The sequence below is a fragment of the Oncorhynchus mykiss genome, chromosome 2, assembly GCF_057628025.1.
Source record: "Oncorhynchus mykiss isolate SJ-2025 chromosome 2, ASM5762802v1, whole genome shotgun sequence".
Classification (NCBI taxonomy): Eukaryota; Metazoa; Chordata; class Actinopteri; order Salmoniformes; family Salmonidae; genus Oncorhynchus; species Oncorhynchus mykiss.
Genome location: NC_143023.1, coordinates 25,391,564 through 25,411,178, shown reverse-complemented (window position 1 = coordinate 25,411,178; position 19,615 = coordinate 25,391,564). Strand labels below are relative to the sequence as shown.

Below are 19,615 nucleotides of genomic sequence, written 5' to 3'. Positions count from 1 at the left end.
AGGGTACTATTGCACAAAGAGATATGTGAGAGCAGAACGGATCTACACACTGACAAGCTCTGTCTGGCATGCAACCCCACCGTCAGCCGAGCTACTTTCAAAGACTCTGCTGGCTAATAAAGTGCTGAACACAGGGTTATATGGGTTATACAAGCTGTACTGAACATACAGTCAATGTAAACAGAGGGGTAGTCTTACCATTACAAAAACACACAAGCACTTCCGAAACCGTTAAACTGAGGAATGCCAGCATGCCGTGTGCTCTGACCCTTACATGTTATTCGCATGCGATGCCTGTGAATGTCTGATCTGATCCAACAAACCGTAGAAGGAGAAAACTGCCCCAGCTATCCCTGTCAGAGTAGTAGTGAGGTGGGTATGGGGCAGAGGGAGAGGGAGAGGGGGAGAGATAGGAGGAGGGAGAGAGAGAGGAAGAGGGAGAGCTCTCAGTGCAAGGAGAAGAAAGAGAGAGAGGAATTGGGAGGGGGAGAGAGAGAGGAATTGGGAGGGGGGGAGAGAGGAATTGGGAGGGGGAGAGAGAGGGGAATTGGGAGGGAGAGAGAAAGGGGAATTTGGAGGGGGGAGAGAGAGGAATTGGGAGGGGGAGAGAGAGAGGAATTGGGAGGGGGGAGAGAGAGAGGGGAATTGGGAGGGGAGAGAGAGAGAGAGGAATTGGGAGGGGGAGAGAGAGAGGAATTGGAAGGGGAGAGAGAAAGAGGAATTGGAAGAGGGAGGGAGAAAGAGGAATTGGAAGAGGGAGGGAGGGAGGGAGGGAGGGAGGGAGGGAGGGAGGGAGGGAGGGAGGGAGGGAGGGAGGGAGGGGAATTGGGAGGGGAGAGAGGAATTGAGAGGGGGAGGGAGAGGAATTGGGAGAGGAGAGAGAGGAATTGAGAGGGGGAGAGAGAGGGGAATTGGGAGGGGGAGAGAGAGAGGAATTGGGAGGGGGAAGAGAGAGAGGGGAATTGGGAGGGGAGAGAGAGAGGAATTGGGAGGGGGAGAGAGAGAGGAATTGGAAGGGGAGAGAGAAAGAGGAATTGGAAGAGGAAGGGAGAAAGAGGAATTGGAAGAGGGAGGGAGGGAGGGAGGGAGGGGAATTGGGAGGGGAGAGAGAGAGAGAGGAATTGAGAGGGGGAGGGAGAGGAATTGGGAGAGGAGAGAGAGGAATTGAGAGGGGGAGAGAGAGGGGAATTGGGAGGGGGAGAGAGATGCATGTGTTCATATCAACTTCATCAGGACCTGGCACGGTATAAAAGGAGGGGGAAGAAGCAGTGGTCATTAACATTCCTCCCAGTTTCTTTCTTCACATATTTATTTCCTCATAGACTGGCTGGGGTCCAAGGGGAGGAGGGGAGAATGGGGCAGGGGCTAGAGTGGCTAGGCAGAGAGGGTGGAGTGTAGTGGAGCAGGGCCGGGGGGACATACAGATAGACACGGAGAGGGGCCAGGGACAGACAGACAGACTGTGTGAACTGGAGCGTTCAGCATGCCCATCCTGGGGGGTCAGACATAGAGGGCATGGGAAACGGCAGTCATTCCTCTAAGGTCAGTCTGTCTGTCAGTCAGTCTGTTACCCAGGTCAGTCTGTCTGTCAGTCAGTCTGTTACTGAGGCTCCACTGCTCTGGCTCCACTATCAACTGGCTGACTTTTGAACTCTCACTACTACAGTATCTCTCTCACTACTACAGTATCTCTCTCACTGCTACAGTATCTCTATCACTACTACAGTATCTCTCTTACTACTACAGTATTTCTCTCACTACTACAGTATCTCTCTCAATGCTACAGTATCTCTCTCACAACTACAGTATCTCTCTCACTACTACAGTATCTCTCTTACTACTACAGTATTTATCTCACTACTACAGTATCTCTCTCAATGCTACAGTATCTCTCTCACTACTACAGTGTCTCTCTCACTACTACAGTCTCTCTCTCACTACTACAGTATCTCTCTCACTGCTACAGTATCTCTCTCACTGCTACAGTCTCTCTCTCACTGCTACAGTATTCTCTCTGGTTTTGAGCCATCAATCAAATGATATTTTATATTCATGTGAAAAAGGAAACTGTGACACTGCGAGAGAGAATGTGGAACCTTGACTTTTAACCACTGGGCCATGGTCACACTGTGGTCACTACAGAGGCCAAGAGTTCTCACTGAGCCAGACCAGAATACTGTGAGGCATTCTGTGTATCTGTGACCAAATCATCAAGTCACCCTGTCTCTGCCTGTCCCCTCAGGCTCCTGATGAGTGCCAGGGGCAGAGGGTGGTCCACATCTGGAATGCCCCCTGTGCCCTTTCCTGCCATCTGTGTCAGGGCTGACTGCTCTGGTGGCACGACACCAGTGGCATGACCCCGATCTGGGTGCTCCCCTCCTAAACCAGATGAACCCTGAGAAGAGTGTGTGAGCTGTCTGTAGGTCCCGAGGGTAGAGAGCTGAGAGGAAGCACACACACACACACACACACACACACACACACACACACACACACACACACACACACACACACACACACACACACACACACACACACACACACACAGGACAACAGCCATCTCTAACTGGGCTACTAATGTCTGTTAGGGGACCAGAACAGTCCCAGGGTTCTTCAGTATGGTGGGCTCAGGGAGAGAAAAGAGAGGGATGTATGGATGGAGTGGTTGGGTGTTGGCGGTCTGGAGCATATTGCCCTTGGGAACTTTCACAGACAGGAAGAGCACAAAAGTGGGTCTGTAGGAAAATGGCCCTCTGACCTGGCATACAAAATGGCCCTCTGACCATGCAACACATATGAATAGGCGCAAACACACACACACAAACCCTCTCTTTCCCTCTCTCTCACCCACACACACACACACACACACACAACATTTTATGTGACAAAAACGGTACACTTACTTATTCCATGCTTGTCTGAGCTTCTTGGAACTGTAGACTGTAAAGCTGTCTGAATGGGTAAAGACACAGAGAGACAATAGAAACATGTTCATATTCATCATCAGGACACATTTGTGAAGTTTCACAACAAATGTTTCATCGTACAGTATGTGATTTAACAAGAGGTTAACATCAGTTGGTACAGCATGATGCTTGCAACGCCAGGATAGTGGGTTCGATTCCCAAGGCCACCGTACTTAAAATGTACGCATAACTGTAAGTCGCTTTGGATAAAAACATCTGCTAAATGGCATTATTATTAAATATTACAAGTATTTGTGTGTGTGTGTGTGTGTGTGTGTGTGCGTGTGTCTACGGTATGAATGGCTAGGTGTATGTGTGTGAGTGCACCTCTGACAGCTCGACTCCCTCGTCCAAAACCTGTGTGGAGACCTCTGTTTTCAGACTAACACTGTAACTGTCAACCTCCAGGACTAGACTGGGGGAATGGGGGCAGAGAGACAGCTAGACAGCCAACCACGGGTTAGGGAGAGGGGGAGAGGGAAGAGAGAGAGTAGCCACTCTTCCACTACTAGACAGAGGGGGAGAGAGATACAGAATAGCTACAGTTTGAGTTAAGGAGTTATTGAGTGGGGAGGATAGAGAGATGGTAAGACTGTTCCAGAGTCAGGGATTAGACATATATGAGGGAGAGTTGTTTTGATATCCAGATTACTCCTGTCTTTCTCAAATGTCTGATGTACTGTGGTTATACTAAATATCCTCCAGCCCGTCGTAAAGCACCAAGGCCCTGGGCCAAGGTCAGGCTAAGTGTCATGACTGTCTACGTTTCAAACCTAAACTGTTGTAATGCGAACACCAGAGTGAAACATCAGGGCTGTAAACATGGCTGTGAATTATTGAAAGTAAAGCTGAGAATGTGAAGAATCGTAAACAACGTGCTGATACCATCTCTGTGTTTGATTTACTGTCTGGAAACTGATTACAGTTCAGGAGGAAGACTAAAACATTGTCAGACTGAGAAGCTCTCAGTGAGGTAGGATATATTCAGAGGGATAGAGTGAGACAACACTGTCCTCTGGTGGTGGGAAGATATGACTACACCCAGTGTTAACTTTCTTCGGATAAAGCATTTTCCCAGCTCCATCTGTTACGTGCTAATGATCACTTTGTGGTTGAGTGATGGTGACAATGAGAGGGTTGAAACAGCTGTTTAGATTAGATCATTGTGACATTGAGCATCCCTTTAGAGCACAAATAAGAAAATAAAAGGTTTTCTCTATCCCGGGATTCAGTCAAAAGATTGTTCACCTTATGGAGGAAACAGGTAGCTTGGAGAGACACTTATTAAGAGAGGGAGGGGGTCTTGCCTTGGACATCTGAGCAGGCAACTGCCTCAATTGCTGATAATAAAATGGTGTATTGTGTGTGTACCTATTGTCATGCAGAGATAGTACACTGATCTGGTACACTGAAGCCAGGTCTGTCTGGATGACAGGAGCAGCAGGACAGAACAGTGTGTGTTGCTCACACAGCTGCCCATGGCAGCAGGACAACATAGAACTATGGCCAACCACAGCCATGGCCACAGGACATGCGATTAGGTGTGTGTGTGTGTGGGTTTGTGTGTGTGTTTCACACCCCAGTTCCTCTGTAATTGGTCACAGGAGATACAGCTAGGCACGCCACTCACATCATGGTACCCCTGCTCTCCCTCTGTCCCTCTTCTTCTCCCTCCATCCTCCTCTCTCTGTCACTCCTCTAATTCCCCCTCTATCTCTCTGTGTGTTCCAGCATGCCAACACTAATCTGCGAGCACCGTCCAGTCTGTCTCTAATGAGCTCCCAGAGGGCAGCAGCAGTAGCCCTAGTCTGGCACAGGGATGGCACAGCGATGGTACGGCTGGCTCACAGGCCTGCCTGGGCTGTGTGAACTACAGAGGCATGCCTCCAAGGTTTACAAAGTAGAACTGGAGTCAAAGTCTGGTTCTGACTGTTGGACCTATTGTGTGTGTGTGTGTGTGTGTGTGTGTGTGTGTGTGTGTGTGTGTGTGTGTGTGTGTGTGTGTGTGTGTACGTGCGTGCGTGCGTGCGTTCCTCACCTGGTTTGAAGTGGGGCAGGGAGTGGACCCCTGGCCAGGTATCCTCACAGGGGGTGCCTAGGACCTGAAAGAAGGAATGCATCAGACAAACACACGCTGTGTCCCTATCAACACATTCATACTTCAACAACACAATTGGGCCACAGAGAAAGGAAAAGAGAAGACCGTCTCATAGAGAAAATGTTTTATTTCTATGACCAAAGAGGAACCTCTGAATCACTAAGGTCCTAAACAATGACCACATTTACATGCGCACAGTATCCGGATAGTAGGTTATACCCCACTTAAAGTCTTATTCGTGATAAGCTGTTTACATGTATCTTTGATATCCTGCTCATGAGTACCCCTGTATCCATGAATAAACAGAATATTCCTAATTGAAGGTGATATGGTTTAAATGGTATGGTAACTGAAATATGGACACTGACTGTAGGTTTAGAACCTCTCATATGTAGAGTAATATACATTTTTTTTAAGTAATATATTTGTTTATTGAATATTTAAAACATACAATATACTTGCAGTGAAGCCGCTCAACAACTACATCACATTAGTCATCTGACAGCCTCCCATCCAGAGAGACACACAGAAACAACCAGGGTCAACCACGCTCAAGGGCACGTCGAAAGATCTCCCACGAGCCCTCCACGATCCCCCCCACAGTTCCCCAAGAGCTGCCCCTCAACCATCCAAGACCCCCCACAACCCCCCCCCCCAAGAGAAAATGAATAAATAAATACAATAATTCCATTCCCCATCCCCAAGACCCCCCTCCAACAAAATGAAAGAGAAAAAAGAGAAAAACAAAAGACATCAAGGACAACAAAAATCATAACAGCGAGGCCAAATTCATATGTTTGAGTGCATATATGGCACTATTTACATGTGTGTGTCAGTGTATGTGCACATATGTGCATTTGAGTGTGTGTGTATATTGCATGTGTACTCACACCTGCACGGCATCAGCCTCAGGCTGATTAACTGTAACAACACTGCCCCTCAGTGTCATTCAAATGTACTTTTTGTTATGTTTTATTTTGACTTCATTTTTTAAACTTTTATCTTTGACTGTCATTCTATCCCCCGCCCAGCAACTCCACTCCCACTTGTCTCCAATTCCACATCCCAACCCTCAGCTTCCCTCAGCCCATCCCACCTATCTCTGCTGGCCACCCTCTTCGGATTTCTTTGCAAAATATAATATTATTTCCTGCAGAATTATGTATTTCTTTCAGAGAAATTATACAACATATGTCTCAGGAACAGGAGTGGAGAAAAATGATTTCTTACTGTCACTATTTCAACCACATACAATATGAGCTTTGTAGCTCCTTCAGGGTTATCTTTGGTCTCTTTGTTGCCTCTCTGATTAATGCCCTCCTTGCCTGGTCTGTGAGTTTTGGTGGGCAGTCCTCTCTTGGCAGGTTTGTTGTTGTGCCATATTCTTTCCATTTTTTAATAATGGATTTAATGGTGCTCTGTGGGATGTTCAAAGTTTCTGATATTTTTTTGTAACCCAACCCTGGTCTGTACTTCTTCACAACTTTGTCCCTGATCTGTTTGGCTAGCTCCTTGGTCTTCATGGTACCACTTGCTTGGTGGTGTTGCAGACTCTGGGGCCTTTCAGAACAGGTGTATATATACTGAGATCATGTGACAGAATGTGCAACACTTAGATTGCACACAGGTGGACTTGGTTGCACCAGATCTTATTTAGGGGCTTCATAGCAAAGGGGGTGAATACATACAGTTGAAGTCGGAAGTTCACATACACTTTGACTGGAGTCGTTAAAACAAATTTTTTAACCACTCAACACATTACTTGTGAACAAACTATAGTTTTGGCAAGTTGATTAGGACATCTACTTTGTGCATGACACAAGTCATTTTCCCAACAATTGTTTATAGACTGATTATTTCACTTATAAATCACAGGTTCACAATTCCAGTGGGTCAGAAGTTTACATACACTAAGTTGACTGTGCCTTTAAACAGCTTGGAAAATTCCAGAAAATGATGTCATAGCTTTAGAAGCTTCTGATAGGCTAATTGACATACTTTGAGTCAATTGGACATGTACCTGTGGATGTATTTCAAGGCCTACCTTCAAACTCAATGCCTCTTTGCTTGACGTCATCGGAAAATCAAAAGAAATCAGCCAAGACCTCAGAAAAAAATTTGTAAACTTCCACAAGTCTGGTTCATCCTTGGGAGCAATTTCCAAACACCTGAAGGTACCACGTTCATCTGTATAAACAATAGTATGCAAGTATAAACACCATGGGACCACGTAGCCGTCATACCGCTCAGGAAGGAGACACATTCTATATCCTAGAGATGAACGTACTTTGGTGCGAAAAGTGCAAATCAATCCCAGAACAACAGCAAAGGATCTTGTGAAGATGCTGGAGGAAACAGGTACAAAAGTATCTATATCCACAGTAAAACGAGTCCTATATTGTCATAACTGGAAAGGCCGCTCAGCAAGGAAGAAGCCACCGCTCCAAAACTGCCATAAAAAAGCCAAACTACGGTTTGCAACTGCACATGGGGACAAAGATTGTACATATTGTTAAAATATCCGTAAAACGAACAAATGTATAAAATATTGATTACTTTGTAAAGCTTTGTAAGACCCCAGCAGAGGGCAGCAGTGTACCATGACCTGCAGAGCACAACATGGAGAGACAGGGGAGGGGGATTGGATTGTGAGAATGTGTGTATGCCAAACCCCTGACCGCAGCCACACACAAAGGGTGACCCCCCCCCCCCCCCCTCCATGTCCCTCTTTCCCTCGGTCCAGCCGCCCCCTGAGGTGCAGAGTGAAATTAGCTGTCCCCTCAGCCCTGTAGGGAAACACTCACTACCTTAATTACAGCCACACACACACCATCGCAACCCACACCACGACACCGGCCAAGGAAGCTTCATCATTGCCACGGAAACATGACACTTTGCCACAGCGTCATCAACATGCTAATACATCACAACTGAACTATGCCAACCTTTAATTCGTTTTGGGCTGATACACACACACAATTCCACTCCATACCGAAGTCCTGCCCTTTCTTTCTTTCTCCCTCTATCTCTTTCACTCTATCGCTCTTTCTCAATTAAATTAAATTCAATTCAAGGGGCTTTATTGGCATGGGAAACATATGTTAACATTGCCAAAGCAAGTGAAGTAGATAATACACAAAAGAGAAATAAACAATAAAAATGAACAGTAAACGTTACACTCACAGAAGTTTCCCTCTATCTCTCTCCTTCCTCTGCCGGCCAGGCCGGGTGTGTTGGTTGATTTCCCCTCTGATCTCTTGTCACTGTCAGGCAGTGCTGTGTGTGCAGGTGTGGCTCGGTGTGTGTGTGCAGTGCTGTGTTTGTTCTGGTAACACATAGCCTTCAGGACGAAAATGAGCTCAGGGATCCGCAGCCTGCCACTCAGGACTGCCTGACTGACTGACTGGCTTCAGAGGAGAAACAGGGGTGTCTCTACCAAACACTAACACTGGTCTGTATCCTAAATGGCACCCTATTCCCTTTCTAGAGCATTAATTTTGACCAGGGCTGAAAGGGGACACGACCAACCATTACTACCACTAATTTCTGTAGCCAGAGTCTCTGTCTTTATGGTTCTAGTGTGTAGAATGTAGATATTACACACTGTCACAGTAAATTAAGTGAAGGGACTAAAATGAAAGTAAGAGATCAGAGTAAAGAAAAGGTATATATTAACACTACCACTACTACTACCACTACTACTGCCACCTCTACCACCGCTAACGCTACCCGCACCACCACCACCACTACTACTGCCACCTCTACCACCACCACCACCGCTAACGCTACCCCCACCACCACCACCACTACTACTGCCACCGCTACCACCACCACCACCGCTAACGCTACCCGCACCACCACCACCACCACCACCACTACTACTGCCACCTCTACCACCACCACCACCGCTAACGCTACCCCCACCACCACCACCACTACTACTGCCACCGCTACCATCACCACCACCACCACTACTACTGCCACCTCTACCACCACCACCACCGCTAACGCTACCCCCACCACCACCACTACTACTGCCACCTCTACCACCACCACCACCACCACTACTACTGCCACCTCTACCACCACCACCACCGCTAACGCTACCCCCACCACCACCACCACTACTACTGCCACCTCTACCACCACCACCACCGCTAACGCTACCCCCACCACCACCACCACTACTACTGCCACCTCTACCACCACCACCACCGCTAACGCTACCCCCACCACCACCACCACTACTACTGCCACCGCTACCACCACCACCACCACCACCACCACCACTACTACTGCCACCGCTACCACCACCACCACCACCACCACCACCACCGCTAACGCTACCCCCACCACCACCACCACCACTACTACTGCCACCTCTACCACCACCACCACCGCTAACGCTACCCCCACCACCACCACCACTACTACTGCCACCGCTACCACCACCACCACCACCACCACCACCGCTAACGCTACCCCCACCACCACCACCACTACTACTGCCACCGCTACCACCACCACCACCACCACCACCACCGCTAACGCTACCCCCACCACCACCACCACTACTACTGCCACCGCTACCACCACCACCACTACTACTGCCACCGCTACCACCACCACCACCGCTAACGCTACCCGCACCACCACCACCACTACTACTGCCACCGCTACCACCACCACCACCACCACCGCTAACGCTACCCCCACCACCACCACCACTACTACTGCCACCGCTACCACCACCACCACCGCTAACGCTACCCGCACCACCACCACCACTACTACTGCCACCGCTACCACCACCACCACCACCACCACCACCGCTAACGCTACCCCCACCACCACCACCACTACTACTGCCACCGCTACCACCACCACCACCGCTAACGCTACCCCCACCACCACCACCACTACTACTGCCACCGCTACCACCACCACCACTACTACTGCCACCGCTACCACCACCACCACCACCACCACCACCGCTAACGCTACCCGCACCACCACCACCACCACTACCGCCACCGCTACCACCACCACTACTACCACCACTACCACCACCACCACCACTACTACCACCGCCACCGCTAACACCACTACCACCACCACCAACACCACTACTACTACTACCACCGCTACCACCACCACCACCACTACTACCAGCGTCACCGCTAACACCACTACCACTACCACCACCAACACCACTACTACTACTACCACCGCCACTGCTACCACCACCACCACCACCACCACCACTACCACCACTACCACCAGTACTACTACCACCGCCACTGCTACCACCACCACTACTACCACCACTACTACTACCACCACCACCACCACTAACACCACTACCACCACCACCAACACCACTACTACTACTACCACCACCACCACCACCACCACCACCACCACCACCACCACTACCACCAGTACCACTACCACCGCCACTGCTACCACCACCCAACCAGATACGATCCAGCAGTCTGCACACAACACAGTTTGCACAGCAAGCCAGGCTTACTGACTGGTAAGTAATCCTCTTCAGTCAATCCACTCTTCTGCACCATTAGAGACAATTTACTGAGCGTGAGCACATAGTAAACACCACTATAGCTCTCTAATGGTTGATAAAACAGAGAGAGAAACAGAGACAGAGAAGGGAGAGAGAGAGAGCAAAATAGAAAGACTGTGTTCACTATGAATGTGCCAATGAGCTCAGTGTGATTTGACTGGGTGTTATAATACAACCCATTACAGTTGAACTGTCTCAGTGACTTTAGCCTGACTTTCATCTCACACTCTGTCCCAGATAGCACCCTATTCTCTATATAGTGCACTACTTTAGACCAGGACCGAGGGCTCTGGAGTGGTCAGAAGTAGTGCACTATGTAGGAAAAAAAACTATGGGACATCAGTGTTTAGCTGTCTCACCTCTAGGCCCTGACAGACGTTCCACTACTGTGGTAATGGGATTGGTAATACACTCCAATCTGTGTGACAGCTAGGGTCTCTGTGACAGAGTCTCTGTGACAGGGTCAGGATAACTTTCCCCTGACCCTCTCAGGCCATACAGCACCTGAGGACAAAATCACTATACCACAAGATGGTAAGGTTTTTTCTCAATCTATTCAACTGTAATAGAGAACAAGATCTCATTGAGTGATGTAGCTGCACACACACACAAACACAAGCACACACACACACTTAATATAAGCGATGTATCTACAGTCAGAGGCTGTTTCTTCTGAAATAACCTCAACCAAGGAACAAAAGCAATTTGAAACCCGATCTGTCATCTGATTGAGCTCCCCTTAAAGCACCAAGGCTTTAGTATTCACCCCAGAGGACAGAGGAGAACAGTGGGATCGATCTAGCGAGGGGTAACCTTGACCAAATAACAGGGGCTACACACACCAGCTCCTAGCCTCGTCTCTCACTGAGCCCCATCTCTCAAACACACAGAGCAAGAGAGACAGAAAATGCAAGAGGTAAGGCTAGACAATGATGCTGCTGTCACATTAGAACAACTTGTTAGTAAATGAGACAGGAAATAGAATAGGGGAGATGAAGACATATTTGAAGTCCTAGATCACGTCGCTTCAGCATAGCAACAACTTCCGTGGCATATATACATGGCCTTGGTTGGCTGACTATAAGTCCCTCCATTAAGTCAGGCAGGCAGCCCTATAGGTACCCCTATCAACATGGCCAGCATGGCCCCAGACCATTAGAGGTGATAGACAGGGCTAATCCAGGGGACTTTGCTTGTCTGTTTGTCGAGCAAACACATATACACACACACACACACACACACACACACACACACACACACACACACACACACACACACACACACACACACACACACACACACACACACACACACACACACACACACACACACACTGTCGAGGGCAAGGGCAGATGAGGGCAAGAGCTGATCCTGCTACACACAAGGAACTTCTTCCCCTATGACGGCATAGAGCTGAGCAGAGGGAGGATGAAGGTTTGGGCATAGAGCTGAGCAGAGGGAGGATACAGGTTTGGGCATAGAGCTGAGCAGAGGGAGGATACAGGTTTGGGCATAGAGCTAAGCAGAGGGAAGATACAGGTTTGGGCATAGAGCTGAGCAGAGGGAGGATACAGGTTTGGGCATAGAGCTGAGCAGAGGGAGGATACAGGTTTGGGCATAGAGCTGAGCAGAGGGAGGATACAGGTTTGGGCATAGAGCTGAGCAGAGGGATGATACAGGTTTGGCTGAGGGAGCAGAGGGGAGGGGAAGAGGGGAGGGGGTACATTTGAACACAGATGGGGTGGGATAGCACACCTGTCTCTTGCTCTAGGGGGCAAGTCATAGTGAGGCACCAGAGGGAATGGAGAGGGGGGGGGGGTGTCAGCAGTGGACAGACAGGGACTGTGGGGGAGGGGTATGAAGGGGTGCACAAGGAGACAAGGGGACATGCTCAAATCCACAATCTGGTTGAGGTGTCAGATAGAAACAGCCTACATTATTGATGTGAAGAGTTCTCATGCTCTTTGAAGTGAAGGAGAGGAGAGGAGAGGAGGAGAGAGGAGAGGTGGAGGGGAGATTAGGCTGCCATGTGAATGTCAGTGTCTTTGTGAGGCACATCAGAGAGGGAGAGGAGCACAGCACATCGGAAGGACGGATGAGGCAGGGAAGGGAAGAGGTCTGACAGACACATCACAGCCCAGGCAGACAACAGCCTTCAAAGATACCTGTTTAGAGGCACTCTGAACCCACTCACTGACTCTCAGCACCACACCGCTCTGACGCACACAGCTGGAGCGCACACCTGGGTTCAAATAGTATCGGTTTGCTTTCAAATACTTTGGCTGCACTTTTGAAATTGAGCTTGCCTGGCACAACGGAAACCAAAGGAATAGTCCCAAACCAATCAACGATACGAGCTACCTACAGTTGAAATCAGAATTTTACATAGAACTTACCCAAATACATTTAAACTCAGTTTTTCACAATTTCTGACACTTAATCCGAGTAAAAATTCCCTGTTTTAGGTAAATTAGGATCACCACTTTATTTTAAGAATGTGAAATGTCAGAATAACAGTAGAGAGAATGATTTATTTCAGCTTTTATTTCTTTCATCACATTCCCAGTGGGTCAGAAGTTTACATACACTCAATTAGTATTCGGTAGCATTGCCTTTAAATTGTTTAACTTGGGTCAAACATTTCGGGTTGCCTTCTACAAGCTTCCCACAATAAGTTGGGTGAATTTTGGCCCATTCCTCCTGACAGAGCTGGTGTAACTGAGTCAGGTTTGTAGGCCTCCTTCCTCACACACGCTTTTTCAGTTCTGCCCACAAATATTCTATAGGATTGAGGTCAGGGCTTTGTGATGGCCACTCCATTACCTTGACTTTGTTGTCCCTAAGCCATGTTGCCACAACTTTGGGAGTATGCTTGAGGTCATTGTCCATTTGGAAGACCCATGTGCGACCAAGCTTTAACTTCCTGACTGATGTCTTGAGATGCTACTTCCACATAATTTTCCTACTTCAGGATGCCATCTATTTTGTGAAGTGGTGTTCTTCGGCTTGCAAGCATCCCCCTTTTTACTCCAAACAGAACGATGATCATTATAGCCAAACATTTCTATTTTTGTTTCCTCAGACCAGAGGATATTTCTACAAAATGTACGATCTTTGTACCCATGTGCAGTTGCAAACATTAGTAAGGCTCTTTTATGGCGGTTTTGGAGCAGTGGCTTCTTCCTTGCTGAGCGGCCTTTCAAGATATGTCGATATAGGACTCGTTTGAAAAACAAGTTTTAATGACTCCAATCTGAGTGTACTTCCGACTTCAACTGAAACTACGGCATTTGTAGCAGATTGAGGGAAGATCTTCTGAGTTTCTCAGTTTCAGGTTCAGTGCCGTATACACTGCAGGAGACATCTAGTTAACTGTAGCTGGATGGAAGGCGCTGAAACTTTCCCCTGCCAGGTCAACTGACATGTTCCAGACATGTCCATCAGTCAGGTCAAAGGTCAGGACAGACGACAGGACAGAACAGTCAGCATAGCTGAGACAGACTCCGTCATCATGAAGTGCTTTGAGAGACTAGTCAAGGACCATATCACCTCCACCCTACCTCACACCCTAGACCCACTCCAATTTGCTTACCGCCCAAATAGGTCCACAGACGATGCAATCTCAACCACACTGCACACCGCCCTAACCCATCTGGACAAGAGGAATACCTATGTGAGAATGCTGTTCATTGACTACAGCTCGGCATTCAACACCATAGTACCCTCCAAGCTCATCATCAAGCTCGAGACCCTGGGTCTCGACCCCGCCCTGTGCAACTGGGTACTGGACTTCCTGACGGGCCGCCCCCAGGTGGTGAGGGTAGGCAACAACATCTCCTCCCCGCTGATCCTCAACACTGGGGCCCCACAAGGGTGCGTTCTGAGCCCTCTCCTGTACTCCCTGTTCACCCACGACTGCGTGGCCACGCACGCCTCCAACTCAATCATCAAGTTTGCGGACGACACAACAGTGGTAGGCTTGATTACCAACAACGACGAGACGGCCTACAGGGAGGAGGTGAGGGCCCTCGGAGTGTGGTGTCAGGAAAATAACCTCACACTCAACGTCAACAAAACTAAGGAGATGATTGTGGACTTCAGGAAACAGCAGAGGGAACACCCCCCTATCCACATCGATGGAACAGTAGTGGAGAGGGTAGCAAGTTTTAAGTTCCTCGGCATACACATCACAGACAAACTGAATTGGTCCACACACACAGACAGCATTGTGAAGAAGGCGCAGCAGCGCCTCTTCAACCTCAGGAGGCTGAAGAAATTCGGCTTGTCACAAAAAGCACTCACAAACTTCTACAGATGCACAATCGAGAGCATCCTGGCGGGCTGTATCACCGCCTGGTACGGCAACTGCTCCGCCCTCAACCGTAAGGCTCTCCAGAGGGTGGTGAGGTCTGCACAACGCATCACCGGGGGCAAACTACCTGCCCTCCAGGACACCTACACCACCCGATGTCACAGGAAGGCCATAAAGATCATCAAGGACATCAACCACCCGAGCCACTGCCTGTTCACCCCGCTATCATCCAGAAGGCGAGGTCAGTACAGGTGCATCAAAGCTGGGACCGAGAGACTGAAAAACAGCTTCTATCTCAAGGCCATCAGACTGTTAAACAGCCACCACTAACATTGAGTGGCTGCTGCCAACACACTGACACTGACTCAACTCCAGCCACTTTAATAATGGGAATTGATGGGAAATGATATCACTAGCCACTTTAAACAATGCTACCTTATATAATGTTACTTAGCCTACATTATTCATCTCATATGCATACGTATATACTGTACTCTATATCATCGACTGTATCCTTATGTAATACATGTATCACTAGCCACTTTAACTATGCCACTTTGTTTACATACTCATCTCATATGTATATACTGTACTCGATACCATCTACTGTATCTTGCCTATGCTGCTCTGTACCATCACTCATTCATATATCCTTATGTACATATTCTTTATCCCCTTACACTGTGTACAAGACAGTAGTTTTGGAATTGTTAGTTAGATTACTTGTTGGTTATTACTGCATTGTCGGAACTAGAAGCACAAGCATTTCGCTACACTCGCATTAACATCTGCTAACCATGTGTATGTGACAAATAAAATTTGATTTGATTTGATTTGACAGTGGTGTCATCTTTGTCACCATGTGTTGTTAACAATGGCCTTGCCTTCTCTATAGGGACAGAGATTGAATAGAGTTCATGGGTAGTTTGTCTGTCTGGTCACTGAGCTATGAGGGGATTACAACTGACCCGTCCCTCACTGACAGACAGCATGCAGGTCACTGGTGAAACAGGTCACAGTCTGCCCAAGTTCAGGAAGAAAGAGACAGAGGGAAGGGAGATCCCTAGTCAGTTGCAAAACCGAATGCATTCAACCGAAATGTGTCTTCCACATGCCTTAATCAATGTGTCTTCCACTGCCTTAAAAAACATCCACATCATCCACACATCACAATCAACATCCACCTGCCTTGCTCAAGGGCAAAAACACACATTTTTCCACCTTGCCGGCTCAGAGATTCAAACCAGCGACCTTTCGGTCCAATGCTCTGAACCGCTAGGCTACCTCTCACCCATAGAGAGAGCACAACCCCAGCTCATCAGATCATGGCCATGCTCAGTAGCCATAAAATGGAAGAAAATGGTCCGAAACAGAGTAAAAAATGGGGTAGCTTTTTGTTTTCAGTTGCTCTGCATTTTGATGTACCTTAATGAACACGACCCAGGGTCACGACCAGCCAGGGGACAGGGGTTAGTCACCCCACAGATCAGAACCAGAACCACATGGATCAGCCTCTTCTCCCACTCACACTGGGTGGAATATGGTTAGTAAGCTCTGACTCGAGAGACCAAGTTCACTCTCCACTGGGGCTTGACAGATGCTCAGTCACATTGGGTGGTCAGGCTGTTGCCGCCAACGCGGCGGTTTCTGGAATGACATCATTTATTTACCCAGTGGCAGGCGGCAGCCACCTCTCTGTTTCAGATCAGATTGAGTCGTGTGTAGTGGCTTACGCCGCAAACCAAACTCATATTACTGTGTGTAAGCGTGTGTGTGTGTATGTGTGAGTGTATGTGTGTATGTGTGTGTGTCTCATACTAAACTCATATTACTTCATCTCCCTGGATGTAGAGATAATTACCTGGTTTAGGAATAATTCAACCTGTATTCTCTGGTTTAACCAGCCTCCTCTCCTCTGGCTACCTGCACAAACACTAACACACATGTTCAGACCGACAAAGACACACACACACACACACACACACACACACACACACACACACACACACACACACACACACACACACACACACACACACACACACACACACACACACACACACACACACACACACACACACACACACACACACACACACACACATTTAGACAGACAAAGCACACACTGTGCTCATATGTTCAGTCCAACATAGCCACACACACACACGTACAGTCAATTACAGCCACATACATTGATCAGACAAAGTCACTCACATGTGGTTTTCAGTTTCAATTCTCTGTCTTTACTCAACAACATAAACTGTTACATTATCCATAGGATATGCTGTCCTTGCTAATGCACCCCTGTGTGTGCGTGTGTTGACGTGAGAGAATAATTCATTCCCTAGGTGACAGAGGCGACAGCATCGTCCATCACACTAATGCAAGGAGAAAGGCTCATTGTATTCTGTAAACACACACACACACGCACACACACACGCACACACACACACACACACACACACACACACACACACACACACACACACACACACACACACACACACACACACACACACACACACACACACACCTCTGCTCTGACAGCCTTTCCTACAAATAGACCTGTCCATATTCCTACTGTTCTTCCGGGGGATGTAATCTTGAACAGAGTGACAGTCAGTTAACCAGCTACAATGGGCCTGGGCTCGTACCACGCATATCTAATTCAGACGGACAGAGGGGACGGAGACCCTGCTGTAACTAGCAGCCAGCCAGTCAGCCAATCAGCCAGTCAGCCAGTCAGCCCATAAGGAGCTATGCTCACGACTCAGGACCAGGTAAAGAGCAACACTTGAGCATAAACACACAGATGCTCTCTGTTCAGGATAGCCAGGGCTTTGGAAGATTACAACAGAACACCAACATCAAAATAAAGCAACGACTTTGAATAAATAACAGCCATTAGTTGATTTGATTCTGAAGAAAAAGAGAGTTGAAGAAAAAAAGAGAGCAGGAATGAAAGGGGGATTAAAATGGAAATGTGAGTGTCAGATAGGGTTGCACATTTTAGGGAATATTCAGAAATGGAAACTTTCTGTGGGAATTAATGGGAATATATGGGAATTAACAGGAATATATGGCAATTAATGGAAATATATGCAAATTAATATTACTATCATTTAAATGTAGATGTTTTTTGCATTGGATATATTTACCATATCATATGGAGACAGAAACAAACATTTTACCTGATCATAAGTAGACATAGTTGCAAATGATTAAATCCTTCTAATTGAAATAAAAAACAATTTAGTTACAAATGTAACTTTAAATAAATGAGTTGAATCTTCACATGGGATGATTTCACTGAACAACAAAAGAAAGGGAATATTGAATGATCCCCAATGATCCATCGCATCTCCCAAAAACGAAAGGTTTGGTTGTCTTCCTCTCAGGCTTCCATGTCTTCTTCCATGTCTTCTTCCATGTCCACCAATTTTTCAGCCCTTTTATTGGTCAGTCTGTTGCGTGTTTTGGTGTGTGTGTTCCCAAACAAGGACCAGTTGCGCTCTGAGGCGGCTGATGTTGGTCGGAATTGGAGGATGGAGGCAACAGGGGAAAGAGCCTCAGATCCACAAAGTCCCTTCCACCAGGTGGCTGATGAGATACGTTGGTACGACTGCCTTACTGCATCTCCATCCCAAAGCCCTTGCTTAGAAGTGTACTTCACCAGACGGCCAAGAACCTTGCATTGGATATAACCATAGACATTGTTGATCTCTGTACCAGACAGGATGCTCTTGCCAGCATACTTGGGGTCCAACATGTATGCTGCGTGTATGGGCTTCAGGCAGAAGTCTTCATGGTTTTTGATGCATTTCAGAACTGCAGTTTCCTCTGCTTGGAGCAACAGTGAAGTGGGTAAGGCAGTAGGGATTTCTTCTCTTACATCTGCAAGCAGAGTCTGAACATCAATCAGGATGGCATAGTCTCCCTCAATCCATGAAATGGCTACTGCTATAGGTTTCAGGAGATTCAGGGTGCTTACCACTCTCTCCCAAAATACATCATCCAGGAGGATCCTCTTGATGGGTCTGTCCATATCGGCAGACTGTGATATGGCCATTTCTTGGAAAGACTCCTTTCCCTCCAGGAGACTGTCAAACATGATGACAACACCACCCCAACGGGTGATGCTGGGCAGCTTCAATTAGAGGTTGACCGATTAATCGGAATGGCCGATTAATTAGGGCCGATTTCAAGTTTTCATAACAATCGGAAATTGGTATTTTTGGACGCCGATTTTGCCAATTTTTATTTATTTGTTTACACCTTTATTTAACTATGCACATCAGTTAAGAACACATTCTTATTTTCAATGACAGTCTAGGAACGATGGGTTAACTGCCTTGTTCAGGGGCAGAATGACAGATTTTTACCTTGTCAGCTCAGGGATTCAATATTGCAACCTTACAGTTAACTAGTCCAACGCTCTAACCACCTGCCTCACGAGGAGCCCGCCTGTTACGCGAATGCAGTAAGAAGCCAAGGTAAGTTGCTAGCTAGCATTAAACTTATCTTATAAAAAACAATCAATCAATCATAATCATAATCACTAGTTATAACTACACATGGTTGATGATATTACTAGTTTATCTAGTGTGTCCTGTGTTGCATATAATCGATGCAGTGCGCATTCGCGAAAAAGGACT

The 19,615-nt window shown here is 47.5% G+C and overlaps 1 protein-coding gene across 3 annotated transcripts in view; it reads right to left on the bottom strand.

Moving 5' to 3' along the window:
• cdk14 (cyclin-dependent kinase 14) overlaps window positions 1–19,615 on the bottom strand; it is a 200,833-nt gene that overhangs the window by 61,523 nt on the left and 119,695 nt on the right. For all 3 annotated transcript variants that reach the window (XM_021626100.3, XM_021626109.3, XM_021626106.3), the window contains 2 exons: window positions 5,005–5,068; window positions 2,904–2,952 (listed from right to left, as the gene is read on the bottom strand). In XM_021626100.3, coding sequence (XP_021481775.1) covers window positions 2,904–2,952; window positions 5,005–5,068 — 113 coding nt within the window. The remainder of the gene's footprint in view (window positions 1–2,903; window positions 2,953–5,004; window positions 5,069–19,615) is intronic.